This window comes from Chanodichthys erythropterus, chromosome 3, assembly GCF_024489055.1.
Source record: "Chanodichthys erythropterus isolate Z2021 chromosome 3, ASM2448905v1, whole genome shotgun sequence".
NCBI lineage: Eukaryota > Metazoa > Chordata > Actinopteri > Cypriniformes > Xenocyprididae > Chanodichthys > Chanodichthys erythropterus.
The window spans coordinates 2,854,363-2,872,541 of NC_090223.1; the positions used below are offsets into that span (position 1 = coordinate 2,854,363).

General features: G+C 41.6%; 1 protein-coding gene across 2 annotated transcripts in view; it reads left to right on the forward strand.

Annotated features, from left to right (window-relative positions):
- LOC137015277 (uncharacterized) overlaps positions 1-18,179 on the forward strand; it is a 62,531-nt gene that overhangs the window by 22,585 nt on the left and 21,767 nt on the right. For both annotated transcript variants that reach the window (XM_067380131.1, XM_067380141.1), the window contains one exon: positions 10,524-10,808. In XM_067380131.1, coding sequence (XP_067236232.1) covers positions 10,524-10,808 — 285 coding nt within the window. The remainder of the gene's footprint in view (positions 1-10,523; positions 10,809-18,179) is intronic.

Sequence of the window (18,179 nt, forward strand, 5' to 3'; positions counted from 1 at the left end):
TAATCAAGGAACTTTGCTGCCGTATCATGGCTGCAGCAGTGCAATGATATTACGCAGCGTCTCTCACAAACGTCTCCATGGTTGCAAGGCACGTTCCCTGTGCAAGCAGGGGCTCACGGGCGCTGCGTAATATCATTGCACTGCTGCAGCCATGGAACGGCAGCAAAGTTCCTTGATTATTACGCCAGAATGAGAGTATAGTTCCTAGCCATATCAGCCTAGAAAATCACAACTTTTTATTTTCCGTCGGTCTTAGTGCACGATTTAACTACAGAAGAGTCAAGTTTTAAATAGGAAAAATATCTAAACTCTTTGGTCACTTTTAAGCGCGATGCTAACGGTCTAATCAGATTCAATGAACTATGCTAAGCTATGCTAAACGTGGTACCGCCAGACCCGGAGATCGGCTGAATGGATTCGAAAACGGTAAAACTCAACTGTTTAACTCTAGGGGAGTTGGAAAATGAGCCTATTTTCAAAAAAAAGTGGAGTGTTCCTTTAAGAGAGATTCCATTCCGAAGGGAGTGAATGGCATAGGGAATAAGGGAACACCGATACATCACTTCACAAGAAGTACAGAGGTAAAATTACCCAACTGTCATTGTGCACCGCGTCACCAGTCAGAACTACGGTGGACCAGAGCCATTGAAAGAGTTTTTTAACAGCTCTCCGATGGAGGAATTTACATTTGAATTTTGAGTATTTATAAATTTTGTTAATATTATACGAACGAAAATATGAATGGTTATGGCGAGTGTATACATATTTTATTGTATGAATAGACATGACAAAGTAAAAGTTTGGTCGGACAGCCAGCTCTAGGAAGGGTTCTGGTCGCTGTTCTGACATGCGTTTTTCAGAGCACGTTCACCCGAAGAGCACAGGCACTAAAAGCCTGTCAAACAGTGCACTAAAAGCCTGTCAAAACACTGATTAGCTACTGAGTTATCTTTAGAGTCTGATTGCTCTAATACTGTCAAATACGCACAAAGTTTACATAAACACAGTTGGTTATGTCTAAAGGGAAAGTAAACAATTAAGAGAAAATTGGATGCGTGGCTGTATAGATATACGCGCAGGTCTTTAAAGTGACAGAGCAAAACCATGTGGTCGCTTGTCCTTAAAGGGATAGTTCACCCAAAAATGTAACTTTTTGTCATTATTTACTCACTGTAATGTTGTTTCAAAACTGTATTAATTTCTTTCTTGTGCAGAACACAAAATAAAATATTTTGGAGATTGTGGGTTAACCAAACAGTTGCTGGTCTCTATTGTCTACTGTCTGGTTACATTCTTCAAAATAACTTTTTCAACAGAAGAAAGAAATTCAGAGTTTAAAACAACTTGACAGAGTATATTATGGCAGATTTTGGGGGGTAATTATCCCATAACACATTGCGCTGTGGACGAGGATTCGATTAGAACTACAAATACTAAAAAAAGTGTCAAAAAATTACAAACATGATGGATGTGCGAGACCGACGGTTAAGCAGAGCAGTTAAGATAAAGGGGCTTGAGTGATTAATAATCAGTATAACCTGACGAAGAGATATTTATTAAATGTTATCCACATTATATTTCATCTGCAACAGCATTGTGAACTTTTATAATGATGCGTTTGGTCAGTAACTTTTAAATGCATCATTATGTAAACATGAGGAGAGTTCTCCGCATGAAAGACCCATGACTGGCAGATCAACGTGCGACTACATTTCTCTCTAAAACGGTAGGAAAATAAATTTAATTGAATGTGGAGGATTTTAACTGTGACAAGATGATTGACAGGGCAGATTAAACAGTTACAGGCTGCGTAACCAAGCGACAGAACATCCGTTAAAGACACAGTTATGATGAGGTAGTATGTCCCAAAGCTTCATACTCTTCTGCTACTACTTTACAAAAACAGTACATACTTTTAGGACGTAGTATAATTAGGCGAATTGGGACACAGCAACTGATTGGTTGTCTGAGTGAAATGAGCCCGCCCCCTTGTCTCTCTGACACTGTGATCAATAGTGAGAGATGTGAGTGAGAGAAAGGGTACTAAGGGCCTGAGTGTGTGCGTGTTTGAGAAATTGACAGTTGAAATTCAAATTTCTGAACATTCCGGCATTGAAAGTCAATGGGACTTTTTCACGCTAGTCAGCTGGTTAGTGTTGGTCGGCAGAAGCGTGCCGCAGTGTTTTCCGTTGTTGAGCGGTAGGACATGAGCTGTTGGCACAACTTGCATTTTTGGATCATCTTTTACCATTTCAAAGTGCATCCGATTCTACATTTTAGATTTTCTTATCCCAGACATTGTTAAAGAATAGTAGGTGGCCCTCGAGGGGGTTGTTTGCGAGCATTGTAATATAAAACCTCTCCAGTCCAGCCGGGCACTCTTTGAGGAGGGCGCCGCGGCTCGCGTGCTTCATAGTCGGGTCCCGCATCTGCTGAGGCAGAGCGGTGGCTCAGATCATGGGGTTCGCAGATGAATATGGCAGAGGGATTAGAGATGGGCGCTGCCCTTTCTCTGCCCTTACCTTCCAGGTTCAGTGCCGTTTCCCAAGTGGAAGCACGCTCTGCAGTTTCTTCCCCCGGGTCGAGGCACCAGTATTTCACATGTCCAGCTCTGAGGAGGTGGATATTGTGTTACCGATTTTAGGACTCGCCACCTCACTCACGTGTTCCAAAATCACACGTTTATTATTTTAACATCAAAGACAAATCATTGTGTTTGAAAGCCATGAATATTTTGTTTATTTGAAATATTGAGACCGTAATACTTGTCTGATTATTTAATTCCAAATATCTTTCTGAATTTGTCAATTTACAAATATTGAAGATATATATATATATATATATATATATATATATATATATATATGAAGAAAGTGAACAGCAGTTTGAGTCGCGTTCTTCCCAGTGCTACACTACAAAGCGAGTAGGGATGCATGCGATTTATGTGTTGTTTGCTGGGAGTGAAGCATGCACGTCATTTCACAGCTGACAGAGTTCATTCATGTTAGATCAAAATCTCAATAATAGGTAGAATATTTGTAATTCCAGTGATCAGTTAAGAAACAGGCGCCTCAACCCCTGTGATGTGTGGCAGCAGCAGCGCGAGGCCTCGGGAGAATGACCAAGCAGACACAGATCAAGTGTGGTACAAAGCATTCTCAGATTTATTCAGGAAGAAGGGTCATATTTATAGACATAGTTTAAACAACAATCTCCAGGATGGCTTGAGCATCCAATCATACAACTTAAGAATCAAACTTACCATGTATGGCATTTCAAGAAAAATAATAACAAATAAGAAAATGTATGTGCGTAAATGTGTGTGTGTCTTCAACTTCTGGTTGTGTGTGAGAGTGTCAGTGTGTCCAAGGACTGCTACTTCTTGTTTTGTCTAGGTGGGTACATAAGCTGCACAATGGAAAAATCCCAAGACACAGAGAAAGTCAGAAAGTGAAGCCCAAGAAATAAGAAAATATTTAACAATTCATAAAAATGTCCTGAAGTGTAAAGAGAAATATATGCACTAGCGGAAGTTGGCTTTGTTGGCTTTATTCTCGAGGGAATAAAAGTCTAACGCAAGGCTCGGATCTCGCGTTTGCCGAGTCAGCACGTGGATTAAGTCTGCAATAAAGAATATATGGTTCGGATCTTGCGTTTGCCGAGGCAGCGCGTAGATTAAGTTTGCAATAAAGAACATACGGCTCGGATCTTGCGTTTTCCGAGGCTGCACATAGATTACGTGCCCATATTATATATAATGTGTTTATATATATATTTGGAGGGAACTGGGCAGACGGGAGTTCCCCTTTCTCTCTTTCCCTATAATTCCTTGCAAACTATTACGAGCTATAATTCTTTTTGTATTCTAATATATTCAGAATGTCATTTTTGACTCTTTGTTTCTGGCTGCATTTAATTTGAGGATTAAATGAAATATTGAATACATTAAATATCGAGGAATTTAAAAGAAAAGAGTGCGTTCTGCCAACACTGCCACCTCGTGTGCTTCAGGGCACAGCGGTTTCCAGTGATTCTCCAAGAAGAGGAGGGTCAGTTCAGTTGTTCCCTGTCGGTTCGCCATTTCAGTGTACTGGTCTGACCGTTCATCCAAAAATAAATAAATAAATAAATAAGTGTCCATCATCGTGACCATCATCGTTCCTGGCACATAAATCGGCTGGAAATGATGGAGGTATTTCGAGCACTCAAATACTCTCTCCCAGACCTGAGGGGCCACCACATGTTAGTTCGTAGAGACAACATGTCGGTAGTCTCCTATGGTCCCAGGGAAGCTCCTCTCCCTGAGAGCAGCTCATATCCCAGGGCATCAAAATGTGGGAGCAGACATCCTGTTGAGACACTGGCCGAGGCCCGGGGAATGGAGACTCCACCCCAAGGTGGTGGAGTTCATATGGAAAATTTCAGTCGCACAAAAGTCGACTTATTTGCCTTGAAAGAGACTTTTTCATTGCCTGCTGTGGTACTCTCTAACTCATCCAGCCCCTCTGGGGTTAGATGCCATGGTACAGACAAGGCCTCGGCTGCGTCTGTACGCATTTTCCCTGATTGTTCTGCTCCTGGGAGTTCTGGAGAGGGTTCGGCGGGACAGGGTCCGTCTCGTATTGGTAGTCCCGTTCTGGCCAACCCAAGTGTGGTTCACAGACCTAGTGTCTCTCTTAGAAGGCTCCCCTGTGGAGGTTCCAGTCAGCTAGGACCGTCTGTCTCAAGCAGGCGGCATGATAACTTACCCCCGCCCGGAGTTATGGAAACTGTGGGCTTGGCCTCTGAGGGGGCCGAGCTCATAGAATCCGGTCTCCCAACCGAGGTTTTTTTCCCACTTTCTGTGGGAAAAAAAACCCCTTAGTTATACGTTTTCTTCATGGTACCCAGAGGCTAAGGCCTGCTGTGCATACAAGAACTCAGTCCTGGGACTTGGCTATTATTATTGGCTAATAAGTGTCGCCACCCATGCTCCCCCGCAGAAAGCTTGGGGACCGGGACAGGCTTTGTTGTGTAAGACAGATCTACGAACTGTTATTATCACCAAGAAGGCTTTGAAGAGGTCCTGATGCCAGTGGCATGGGACATTTGAGGGTAGCCCCTTCTGAAGAGGATTCTTTACCATACTCGGTGCCCTCAGGGGGCCATTCTGCCAACCCTGCCACCTCATGTGTTTCAGAGCGCAGCGGTCTCCACTGACCCTCTGAGGAGGGCTGGTTGACATTTGATACAGTTGCTCCCTGCCTGTTCACAGCTTCAGGGTGCCGAGTCAAATGCTCAAAAAAAAAAAAAAAATAAATAAATAAAAAAAACTCGAGAGACTGGCTGCCTTAGTAGAATTTCTGGTAGAATGGAAACTTCTTCCAAGTATTTCTCAATGGGTACTGCTCACAATAGGGTCTTCCCTATTGTAGATGGACCCCTTGCAGTCTCTGGAATTGGAACACATAGTGCTGACGCTCTTGCAAAAAGGAGCTATATATAGGGTTTCTCCTCCCAGCAAGCTGTCAGGGTTTTACAGTCTGTACTTTGTTCCAAAGAGGGTTGGAGGGTACTTTCATGTATCCATCCATCCGCAGCACAGGAGGTTCCTCAGATTTGCTTTAGGGGTGAAGCTTATCATTACCGGGTTCTTCCTTTCTGCCTAGCTTTCACCCCACACCTTCACAAAATGCGTGGATATGCAGCTCTGGCTCCTCTGAGACTCCAGGGCATTCGCGTGTTGAATTATATCAACGATTGGTTGAATTTAGCTCAATTTGAGCACATGGCAGTCCAGCATCGAAATGTTGTTCTGTATCACATGAGAAGGTTAGGGTTGAGACTTAATTGGGATTCCATCACGATGCAGGCACGTCTGTCTCCTGCTCTGGTGAATTCCATTCTCTCGGCCGTGAATGGGGTGAATTTAGGCCAGTCACACACTGTAAAACAGTTTCAGAGACTGTTCGGTCTGATGACAGCTGCATCCAACGTGATACCTTTTGGCCTTCTGCATTTTAGACCCTTACAGTGGTGGCTCAGGACCAAGGGGTTTCTCCTAGGGGAAATCTTTTCCGCATGATCAAGGTCACGCGGCGATGCCTTCGTGCCTTAGCCATGTGGAAAAAACCCTGGTTCCTGTCCCAGGGTCCTGTGTTGGGGGCTCTTTGTCGTCGCGTAATGCTAACGACGGATGCGTCTCTCACAGGCTGGGGGGGTGATCATGAGTGGTCTCTCGACTCAGGGTCTTTGGGAGGACCATCATCGTTCCTGGCACATAAATCGGCTGGAAATGATGGAGGTATTTCGAGCACTCAAATACTCTCTCCCAGACCTGAGGGGCCACCACATGTTAGTTCGTAGAGACAACATGTCGGTAGTCTCCTATGGTCCCAGGGAAGCTCCTCTCCCTGAGAGCAGCTCATATCCCAGGGCATCAAAATGTGGGAGCAGACATCCTGTTGAGACACTGGCCGAGGCCCGGGGAATGGAGACTCCACCCCAAGGTGGTGGAGTTCATATGGAAAATTTCAGTCGCACAAAAGTCGACTTATTTGCCTTGAAAGAGACTTTTTCATTGCCTGCTGTGGTACTCTCTAACTCATCCAGCCCCTCTGGGGTTAGATGCCATGGTACAGACAAGGCCTCGGCTGCGTCTGTACGCATTTTCCCTGATTGTTCTGCTCCTGGGAGTTCTGGAGAGGGTTCGGCGGGACAGGGTCCGTCTCGTATTGGTAGTCCCGTTCTGGCCAACCCAAGTGTGGTTCACAGACCTAGTGTCTCTCTTAGAAGGCTCCCCTGTGGAGGTTCCAGTCAGCTAGGACCGTCTGTCTCAAGCAGGCGGCATGATAACTTACCCCCGCCCGGAGTTATGGAAACTGTGGGCTTGGCCTCTGAGGGGGCCGAGCTCATAGAATCCGGTCTCCCAACCGAGGTTTTTTTCCCACTTTCTGTGGGGAAAAAAACCCCTTAGTTATACGTTTTCTTCATGGTACCCAGAGGCTAAGGCCTGCTGTGCATACAAGAACTCAGTCCTGGGACTTGGCTATTGTATTCATCTCTCAAAGAATTGGAGATTTACAAGCACTTTCTGTTGCTCCTTCATGTTTGGAATTTGCGCCTGGAATGATCAAGGCTTTCCTGCATCATAGACCTGGGTATATACCCAAGGTCCCCACCAATGTCCTAGGGCGGATCGTACTGCAGGCCTTCTGTCCTCCATCTTTTACAAACCCGGATCAAGAGAAACTAAATCTGCTTTGCCCATTGAGGGCTTTAGACACTTACATCCACAGAGCTGACCTGTGGCGAAAGACTTAACAATTGTTTGTGTGCTACAGGTCTCCTAAGAAAGGAGGCCCAGTGTCTAAGCAGAGAATGAGCAAGTGGGTGGTCGAGGCCATATCTCTTGACTATGAGTCATCCGGGCAGCCTTCACCTTTGGCCGTCCGGGCTCATTCTACCAGGGGTATGGCTGCCTCAAAGGCTTTGATGTCGGGGATTCCCCTTAATAGGGACTTTAAGCAGCAGCTGCTGATACAACGGCAATGGCATTCTGGCTATTTTACTGCTACTTCTTGACATTCTACTATAACCGTCTACTACAGGAGAGTAGCCGATTTGCCGTAGTCGATAATACGTGACAGACTAGATAAGTAAATGTTATGTTCTATGGTTAAGTGGTATTTTAGTTGTATCTGTATGTCATTTAATGCCAAAAGCAACCATTCTCTTGCTTTTATTTACATGTAATGTATTGTTTACTATGTCAAATGATTAAATGATCCACGCTGTCCTCTTTGTTGTTGCTTAGTGATTTCTGCTTTCTTTAGCTACAGCAGTTGACAGTTTACTTCCGGTCGTCGTTGCCGTTCCATCAACAGCTGTTGCTTAAAGTCCCTAATGACATTTGTGATGCTGCTGGGTGGTCATCTCAGCATACGTTTTTAGGTTTATTTGGGCTCCACTCCAGGGTCCTTAGTACTTTCATCCTGAAGGAATGGAAGGAATCAGGTGTTTGGTCTTATGGCCTAGTTGGGATTGCGTTCCCAAAGCGTACTACGCAGCATCGATGTTCCCATGAAAGGGAACATCTCGGGTTACGTTTATATGAATAAGGGAACGAGACACTGCATAGCTTAGCCATACTCCCTGCACCCCTGTGAGCATCTGCTTCATCCATATCAGAAGCTGGAGTTCTCAGTATAGTGCTTTATAGTTTCCTGGTCCATGACGTCACCTGCTCTAATGTCCCGTCACACTATTGGTTCGATTGCACGAGTGCTTCAAGACGTATCATGCAGAGGCGTTCCCAAAGTGTACTACGCAGCGTCTCGTTCCCTTATTCAGGGAACCAGGGAAACGTAACCACAGACATTTTTTGTCATCATTCGAGCATTTAGAAACAAAATTTATGAGACAGTTGTTGTCAGAATTCATTGGTGATTTCAAATATGAAATTTAATGGTAAGGTTGGTGAACAGTTTTGGAGAATTTGATGTTTCCCCGTTCAAAGAGATAGGAGCTGCACTTGGATGCCCAAGAGGTGTTTCAAAGATGACCTTAAAGGGACTTTGGTGAAATATACATCTGTCAAAGGGGTGGTTGGATTTATTCACAAACATTAGAAATATTTAATAAAAGCTTCTTTCTTTTCACATGTTTTATTTACAGCATTAAAATAATAGGCTGTATATTAACCTATTGGGAGAGAACCATAGGCTACATTTATGTAAAATCAGATACTGAGCATATCTCTTCTCATAAGACCTCTGTGAAGATTTGACGGTGAGATTGGTAGTCAAATCAGGCTCCTCCTATCGAAGCATCGAATCATCGACTATTCAGGGTCACCCCTATGATTTAGTCTAGGTTCATGTAAAGTAACCATAAACAAGTAGAGCAGACTAATTTCTGCCCCAATGGATCTCAGTTAGGACACAGTGTCCATATTTCACCACAGACTAACATTGGGAGAAATCCCACATGGAAAAAACCTATATAAACATATATGTTTCAATATAGGTTTGATATAGGTTTTTAATATATGTGACATATATAAAATTGGCCGTTTTCCTATATTATGTGTACATATATGTACATATATGTGTATATATATATATGTGTACATATATGTGTGCGTATATGTACATATATGTACATATAATATAGGAAAACGGCCAATTTTATATATGTCACATATATGTAAAACCTATATCAAAACCTATATTGAAACATATATGTTTATATAGGTTTTTTCCATGTGGGTTGTGCGACCTACCGCTGTGATGTCTCATGCAGACTGGGAAGCAGCAAAGTGCGTCAACACCCCAAGTCAGCATGGCGGCAGGAAACCCCAAATATGGTCATGGCAAGTGGAATCACAAAATAATTGTCTAAATACATAACTGCTACATTCGCACATACATAAGTTCTTGCATATTTTTTTTCGTTAATTCTTAGTTTTTGCCTTGATAATAGAAAATATGAGCTAGGCATCATGTATGACAGTCAAAAATGAGATATGAGCTACAAAATGACCAGATCCTGCCATTAGCTATATAGAAGACATATCTTGTATGTATAGGGCATATATATGGATATGAAGAAGCAATACAGGAGACCTATATTTCCTGTATATGCACATATATGCACCTCAATTTTGCCTATATGTGGCATATATACACATATATGCAGTATATATACGCATATATGCAGCATATATATAGCATATATGCAGTATATATGCACATATATGCAGCATATATATTATCATATATGTGCATATATGCAGCATATATGTACATATACACTGCATATAGGTTTCATATATGCGCATATATCCACATATAGGTTCTTTCCATGTGGGATGTTCTGTTGAGGGCAGAGGCATCATGAATCAGTGCATTCATCACATTGCCTACCTGCCTGCTGAAGCCATACACTAAGTTTTAATATTTAAAGCTCACTTTACGACTTAAAGTAGTCTAGAAACTGAAAATATTTATTGCAGAACATATTTTGGACTGATTTAGTTTATATTGAAGTCTATGCAGGCCTGAACTAGCCATTTGGGAGCAGCTTCCATCTGAAACTGTTCTTCACACAGACTGTCAACTTTATCAACTTTATCAGTCACAATCCTCCTCATTATTTCTGATCATTATTGAACTGCAGTCCAGTCATTATCTGATCACAAATCAAACATTCAGAAGCGCTTCTTCACACAAACACAATTCAACACACTCATATTTCATGTCATTTGAGTGGATTTTTACTCTTAGAAACACAGACTGGAGTTCAACACAGTTTCATCAGTCAAACACACATGAGGTGTAGAGATTTATACTTACATTCAGATTTCTACAATGACAAGTTGAGCTCTTTTCATCTTAAAATAGAGTAAATGATGTGTTTGTGATCCAGTATGTCAGGTGTGATATGACAATGTTTCTTCTGTTTATTTCTGCTGCTGTTGGTTTTCTGCTTCTGATTTCTCTCCTGTATTTCTCTGTTTCTTTGTGCTGATAAAAATAATTCAGTGTCAGCGATGGAGGGGGCGGATGTGACTCTACGTGCCAATACTGAAATACAGACAGGAGATGAGATATTCTGGATGTTTGGATATGACAACAGTCTCGTAGCTAAAAACACAGGAGAAGAGTCTGAGTTCAGTGATGATAGATTTAAAAACAAAGTGGTTCTGAATCCTCAGACTGGAAATCTCACCATCAAGAGAATCGAAACTATCCACACTGGAAAATACAAACTAAAGATCATCAGAAATGGAAAAGCCTCTTTCAAGAAATTTAATGTTACTCTTTCTGGTGAGTTGAAATATTTACTTTCATTGTAATTATGATTTTATTTCTAGATCAGTATTGTGTCGTGTGCCTTTTAGGACAAACAGATCAGTATCTGCTTTCTGTGGACTGCCTCAGTTTTCCTCATATGGACTGATATTGTTGTGCATAGTCTCCTAAACTAATGACCAGTTCACCGTATAGACACATGTAAACCTGTGCCAACTTCAGAGCCAACACTTCTCTGGAGAGAGCTGAAAATGGCTGTCCACTTTATGTAGAAAGCTTGTACATTCAATTTGTAATGATAATTAGATCACTTGTGTCAACAAATTGCTTTGACGTCTCAGAGAATCAACTACAGATCAGGGGTCGTATTCACAAAACATCTTAAATGGGGGGGTACCTTGAGTACCTATAGAGTAGTAGTACATCCTTCATATATTTTGTGTAGAGATCGTCTACAAGATACACCAGTGCATTATCCCTGGATAACTTTTGAATCACTATAATGAATATAGCGTATTAAAAAATGAATAATGAATTTATGAATTCACTACATTCGTATTGTTTAAATTATATTACAATTAGGCGCATATATTGCCAACAAAAACAGACATTTGAAGCAGTTTTACTCTCCACCTGCTGTTTCGACCCTGATCATTATCACCGTGACTGCTCCATCTTTCAGTTTCAAATGATCTGTAAATCCAGTGTGGAACTGGGCCTTGTTTATGAAACCATAAGTGCCGATCCTGAGGACTCGAGCAGCCACGGAAAAACATGAGATATTCTCCATTCATTTTAACCAATAAAAAAAAGTTATTGTAACAATCAGTTTTTATGGTTATTTTAATAATGAATGTCGAGAGCGCATCAATGTACTGCATGAGCACAAAACTCTCAGCTCCACTTAACGCTGGGTTCTTTGGGAAGCAAGGTTGTCTTTCCCTCACAACCAAAAACACACTTCTTTGGTGACAATGTTGATTTCCTGAAGTCCTATGACCTGTGCAGCGCTGCCGACGACTTCCGTTAACCTGAAAACGTGTTGATGGGCGTGCCCTTATCTCGCTCTGGTCGACCTGTGCACATGCACCCTTCCGGGAGAAGTGCCTGTACAAGGAATTCCAACCTTTCTGATGTTACAAAGGCACATACTTGAAAAAAAAAAGTTTATGAGGATTTGGAAGAGTGTTTTTGCCACAGAAATACTCCGTCATACGTCCAACTCATGTTTTGTAACTTTGACCATGTTTAGAATGAGAATCCAACTCTTTAACAGTGTAAATAAGTCAGAATACATGAAATAGCATTATCAGACATGTCAGTCCTAAATTTAGGGGAGCAGTTGGGGGTACGGTGCCTTGCAAGGGTCTCACCTCAGTCATGTTATTGAGGGTGAAGAGAGCGCTGGACATTCACTCCCCTCACCGACAATCCCTGCCGGACCTGAGACTCGAACCCATGACCTTTGGGTTACAAGTCCAACTCTCTATCCATTAGGCCATGACTGCCCAGGGTGTAAATTACTATTTTCTCCTGGCTCTCCAAAGCTTTATAATGGTATTGAATGTGGGGCATGTTTTGAAGCCCAAAATAAATGCATCCTTCCATCATAAATATAATCCATAAGGCTCCAGGTCTCACAGTTGCACACAGAAACAAGAAGTTAGGATCCAAGCGCAGCATTTATTTGGTAAACCACAGGCGTATATCACAAAACAGGCAAGGGTCAAACTCCACAGCACAGTCCACAAAAACCAGAAAAACAGAGAACAAAAGTGCACGTAACAAATTATAACAAACCACACGACAGACACTAATGAGGAAACACAAAACAGCCGGGTGCAATGAAACGAGGATAATGAGTCCAGGAGGTGAATTATGGGTAATGTAGTCTAAGGCAGGGCCGACCAAGGGTGCTCCGTGGCCGTATCAGGGAGAGCGGGCGGCTCAGTGACAACGGGCGGTGCACATAATGCGCCGTACGCGTCTTTCCCATGGTCTTTCCGCGCTCATGGGCAAAGGAGTTTCTCTGAAAGGCTCGCGCGAGACTGAATGGAACGCGGGAAATGAAGTATACCCGGGCCTTAACCGCTCTAAATTGTAATGGACTGGAGCTAACGTTCACATTGGGAACACGGGAGCACCACGATGCGACCGTAAAAGGCACTTTCATATTCACGATCAAAGTTATAGTATACACATACCAATTAAACGCACAGATCTCCTCTCGTGCGTCCTCCACTGCATTCCACTCTATTATCACTTTCGTTTCTATTTCAGATATCTCTTTTATAGATGCCATCAATGCTTTTGCCTTTCAAGATGTAATTACCGAAATCAAAACTGTCCATAAACTATAAATCCTCACGGAAACTTCAGTCAAGCCAGCTCGAGATCTCCTGAGATCAGCCTCCTTACCTTAAAGTGTCAAATTTCTCGGTTTCTGAATGGACGGTTTGGCTTGATTGATAAACGCTAAAGTTCGGGCATGATTTATATACCATCAACCTGTCCTAAAACGTTAGCACGCTTTGATCGATGGTTTGGAGATTGTCCGTTTGAGAGCGTATTTCCTGTTTCGTCCACATTCGCGACAAAACAGCTGATTATTTACGAACGGAAGCTCACAGAAACGTGAAAATGGTCTCAATAATAGTCCATTTTGGAGTGCCCTCTGGTGGCTAAACAGGGCACTCCAACTCATGATCATGACACCAGGGGGTTAATAAAGGGCTTCTGAAGTAAAGTGATGGGTTTTTGTAAGAAAAAATATCCATATTAAAATGTTATAAAAAAAACTAGCTTCAGGCAGACGGCTGTATGCATTGATGTGAATTTATTAAAATTATTTATGAATGACAGGCAACACTGACAGTGACAAGTCAATCATTATTTGAAATAATCATGTCATACACTAAATCATTACATTTATTGAAATGCATTAAATTAAATGAAAACAAAAAAATCAAACAGTTGGAAATTTCAATTGGGGATTGTTTTACTCATCATTATACTAATTGATGTTAAACTCCACATTTCCATTTATCGTGAAATTAGACATGGAAAAGGGTAGGGTTATTTCAGGTTTAGGCTTGAAGGTGAAATTATGTTTCGCTTTGCTTGTTGAGGTTCTAGATGTCAGTATGTCACTCCATGCCCTCCTCTCTGACAAAGATGGGGCCCAATATGAGCACAACCTCGCCTCGCATTGGTGGCCTGTCACTGACATGATCTGTACATTTGTGAGATACCTTCCACCTGAACAACAAGAATTTAAAGTATACAATTTAGATTTGGAAAATAATATAAACACAGTTTAAATTCAGGAGGAAAAAACGAAATATCTATTACTAACCTCTTCACAAAGGTAGTTGAGCCCCATCGGCTTCCTGGAGAACCACACTTCGGTGCTCTCGAGTTTGCATAGAGGGATGCGTCTCAGATGCAAATAGAATGCTCCGGCAATTTCTGGACACTTTGACAGATATTTTTTAAAGCTGTCCATGTGGGTCGCCAGGGCTCGCAAAAATGAATCCTTGTAAATTTTCCCTATCCGATGCAGTGGGATCCTTGTGGTTTTTTGTCTCTGGGTTATGCGCCAGGGTCAGGTACTCTTTCCCATTCTTGTCTTGCCGGAGAACGAAAGACTATTTTGATAGGTTTTGGTTTCCTTCTCTTCCTCTCTGTTCAAAACACAGCTGTATGTCAAACCAAACTTTTCTTACAAGTCCTGTGGGAGTGAAAGGGGAGCGTGCAGGTGCATTTCTCTAAGTCAGACTCAGTAATTCGCAGATGATGAATGCTGGTGTCTTTTCCATTTTTCCTGTAGCGCTTTAAAACTATTTTAAAGACGGCACTGCTTGACTTGAAGTCACTTATGATGTGGTATTTTGTAATGTGACGGTTTATACCTGCTCTGAGACACATCAAACTTGCAGCACTGTATTCGCGTCCAGCGGATTTGTCATTCAGCGTCTTCTCCAAGTCTGGGCCCATTTCTTAAAATTGCCATATCGTTTCATTTGTATGGTGAATATGCAAAAATCCTCCGTCTAGCCTACCTCAATAAAAGTTTTCATATATGTCTCTCACTCTGTTTGCAAGCATAACTGTGTTACTATGGTTACCAATGTTTATAGTAATGGACTGATTTCGAACTGTAATTAAACTGACTGGAACTACCTGTGCATTAAACTGCCACATCGCACAACTACAAGCGTAACAGTTCAACGGCACGAGTGTGTAAACAAATAAAAACAACAACGGAGTGTCTTTAAAACCCTCTTTTGTGAAGCACTACTTCCTTCCGCCATGGATTCATATGTCAAGTTAACAGCTGGTCCAAGCCTCCGTTACTAACTCTAAAACGTCACTTTAGAACTAGTAACGAAAGAACATTGAGACCCTCCATTGAAACTCGTTGAATTTTGTACAGTATTAGAGAGAGAGAGAGATTGAGATTGCCTCCGGTGTCTAATATATTGCATAACATTCATTCTTCAAGCCAATGTCCATAATATTATATTAGTCTTTGTCTGATATCTCCGTCTAGTTGTAACGTTAGCCAATATGATATGCTGTATAAAGGATGTAAGTTAATTACTATCAAATTAAACATAGCACAATTCGACTTGCTCTGGAACAAATACTAGATTAATAAGACCAAAGATTGCCAGTTTTATGTACTGAAATTTAATTATGTCTCGTGTTTAACCACTGTAAGAGCCAGCAGTAAATCCCCGAAGCACTGCCCGAGATGAAGCAGTTCTCAGTGCTTACACGACACCTGAACGGCCGTAGACACCCTGGAGCTCGCATCTCCAAAAACGTCAAAACAAATTGTAAAATAGGCACTATTATTAAATACAAGTCAGATATTTCAGGTCCAAACAAATACATTCTCGACTAAAAAATATTAAAACTACAGTTCTGGTACAACAAGTAGTATTCGCAAAAATGACAGTGGATTTGATCGGCCGCCATGGCGGTCACTTCAAGCGGAGTGATACAAACGGTGAGAAGGTAGGAGCATAGACTGTAAAAAAATATGGACGTAGTGTTCGTGACGTCACCCATAGAGTTCTGAACAGCAGTTTTGATGCGAAAATGAGGCCGCGGCCATCTTAGCTGCGCGTCACCTCACGTCACTCCCGGATAACTGAAAATGGGCAAAGAGGCGGGACATAGTTGGAGCCCATGCGACTTGTTGCTGAAACCACGCCCACCTTGCTATCTATCTTAGATACTAAAATATTAATAAAGATAACAATATCATTAGAGAGATGAATCCAATCTGTGACACTTGGGTAAAATGTCCATTGCAAAACAAAACAAAAAAACTGTACTTTTTGTCCATGAAAGCATTAAATCCATGAAATATTTATATATTATCCATTGTTTGCATTACATGTCTTCTGAATGATTTTCTCTCCATCATCGTTCTTCAAGAAAGGATACAATCTGAGCATTGTTTATAATGTAAAACGTACCTATATGGTACCAGAATCTGTATATCTCTCAAATGTTCAACGTGTGTTGTTTATCTCCCACATGCGAGCACATCTACACAGATGGACTTCTGTCTCTAGTATGCAGCAAGCCATATATTGTATAAAATAATCCAAAAAAAGCACAAATACAGCTGAGATTCCAAATTCGGTGGCTAAAATTAGCGGATGAGGTAACATGACGGCTCACAGACAGCAGCGGCATCCACCTGTCACTCAAGTGACCACGCCCTTAATTATGCAGAACTTTAAGGCTTAATATAATTTAAACGGATGAGTTATAAAAAAAATTCACCACCCTCAGAGTTGTCATGAAGGGCAAAATTCGCTGTATAGACCAAAACACAATGTGAACCAGACTGTAAACATGTTTTTTCTGCTATAAACTTGGCTAATTTAACATGATGGTCAATGAGATTCTGCTCTCTTTTGGAGCCTGTCCCTAGCAGGCAGTCGATGAATCGCAGTTTAAGTCACTTCCGTATTGGCTTCAAAAGAAACTGGGGGAGGTTGCCGCTTGGGTAGGAGTCTATCACTAGAATATTGCACGGCTGTCAGCCAATCAGATTCAAGAACCAGACAGAACTGTTGTGTAAATCAAAACAAAACACCGGTCATGAATTAGAAGACTAAAACAAGGAATTTTAAAGGGTTTTTTGCCCAGCCCTATTTGTTTGAACCAGGAGAGGCATCTAAGCTTATGATACTCCTACATCCTGCTTCATACATTGAGTCTGGAGTTGCTCATTTGGTGCAAGTCGACTTGTGCAGTATGTGTACTATCGTTTGTTGGAAGCTAGTTATTTTAGATTATAACATTTTAATATGGATATTTTCCTTACAGTACTTTGCCTTTAAGGATTAATTTGCCTTTTATTAACCCCTTGGAACATGATACCTAGTTCTACAATATTTCTATGATTAAATCACTGACAGAGGCTCCTCCCCATCAGCCAATCATAGTTAGTAGGCGTGATGACATCATCCATATCTACGAGGTCAACCCCGCCCTTTCTCTTATCTGAAGACTTTCTATTCCTTAGTAAAAGTTGGGCCGTATTCACAAAACATTTTATCTTATCACTTAGAGTTCTCCTAAATAGCAGTAAAAGTTCTTAGCTAAGAGTTTTCTCTTAAAACCTATTCACAAAGCCGCTGAGACAAACTTTTAATTCAATTCAATTCAATTCAAATTTATTTGTATAGCGCTTTTCACGATACATATCATTTCAAAGCAGCTTTACAGAAAATGGATGTCAACATTACAATTTAAAGAATGTAGTTAGCAAATAATATACTTTAGGTAATTAATTACAATCACTGTTAGCAGTTTAACTGAAGGTAGAAGCAAAGAGCTCCTGGAAAATGAATTACATTAACAATAAATTAGGATATAGAGATTGTGCAATGTGAATGTTGATCCAGATGATTGCGTCTTCTGAAGTCCTCGCAGGAGCTGGCGCCGTCTCTTCACAGGTGTTGGTCATCTGAGGTCTTCTTAAGAGGCTGGATCCAAACTGAAGCTGATGTACTCTCTAGTCACCTCAGGGCCGGTGTCCCGAGGTAAAACAGAAAAGCAAAAGGAGAATAATTAGCGTAGCTGCTGTTCATAACTTTAAGCAAAGATAGTCATGTGTAGTTGATCTGGTATGTGATGCATTATGTGAATGCTTGGCTAAAGAGATGCGCCTTTAATCTAGATTTGAACTGGGTGAGCGAGTCTGAGCCCCTAACATTATCAGGAAGGCTATTCCAGAGTTCCTTTTACTAATGCCGAGTTCAGACTGCACGATTTTCAAAGTAGTCGGGTCACTGTTCTTTTCACACTGCATGACTATCTTGGCCAGCATTCAGTCACTGATGTGTTCAAACTGCATGA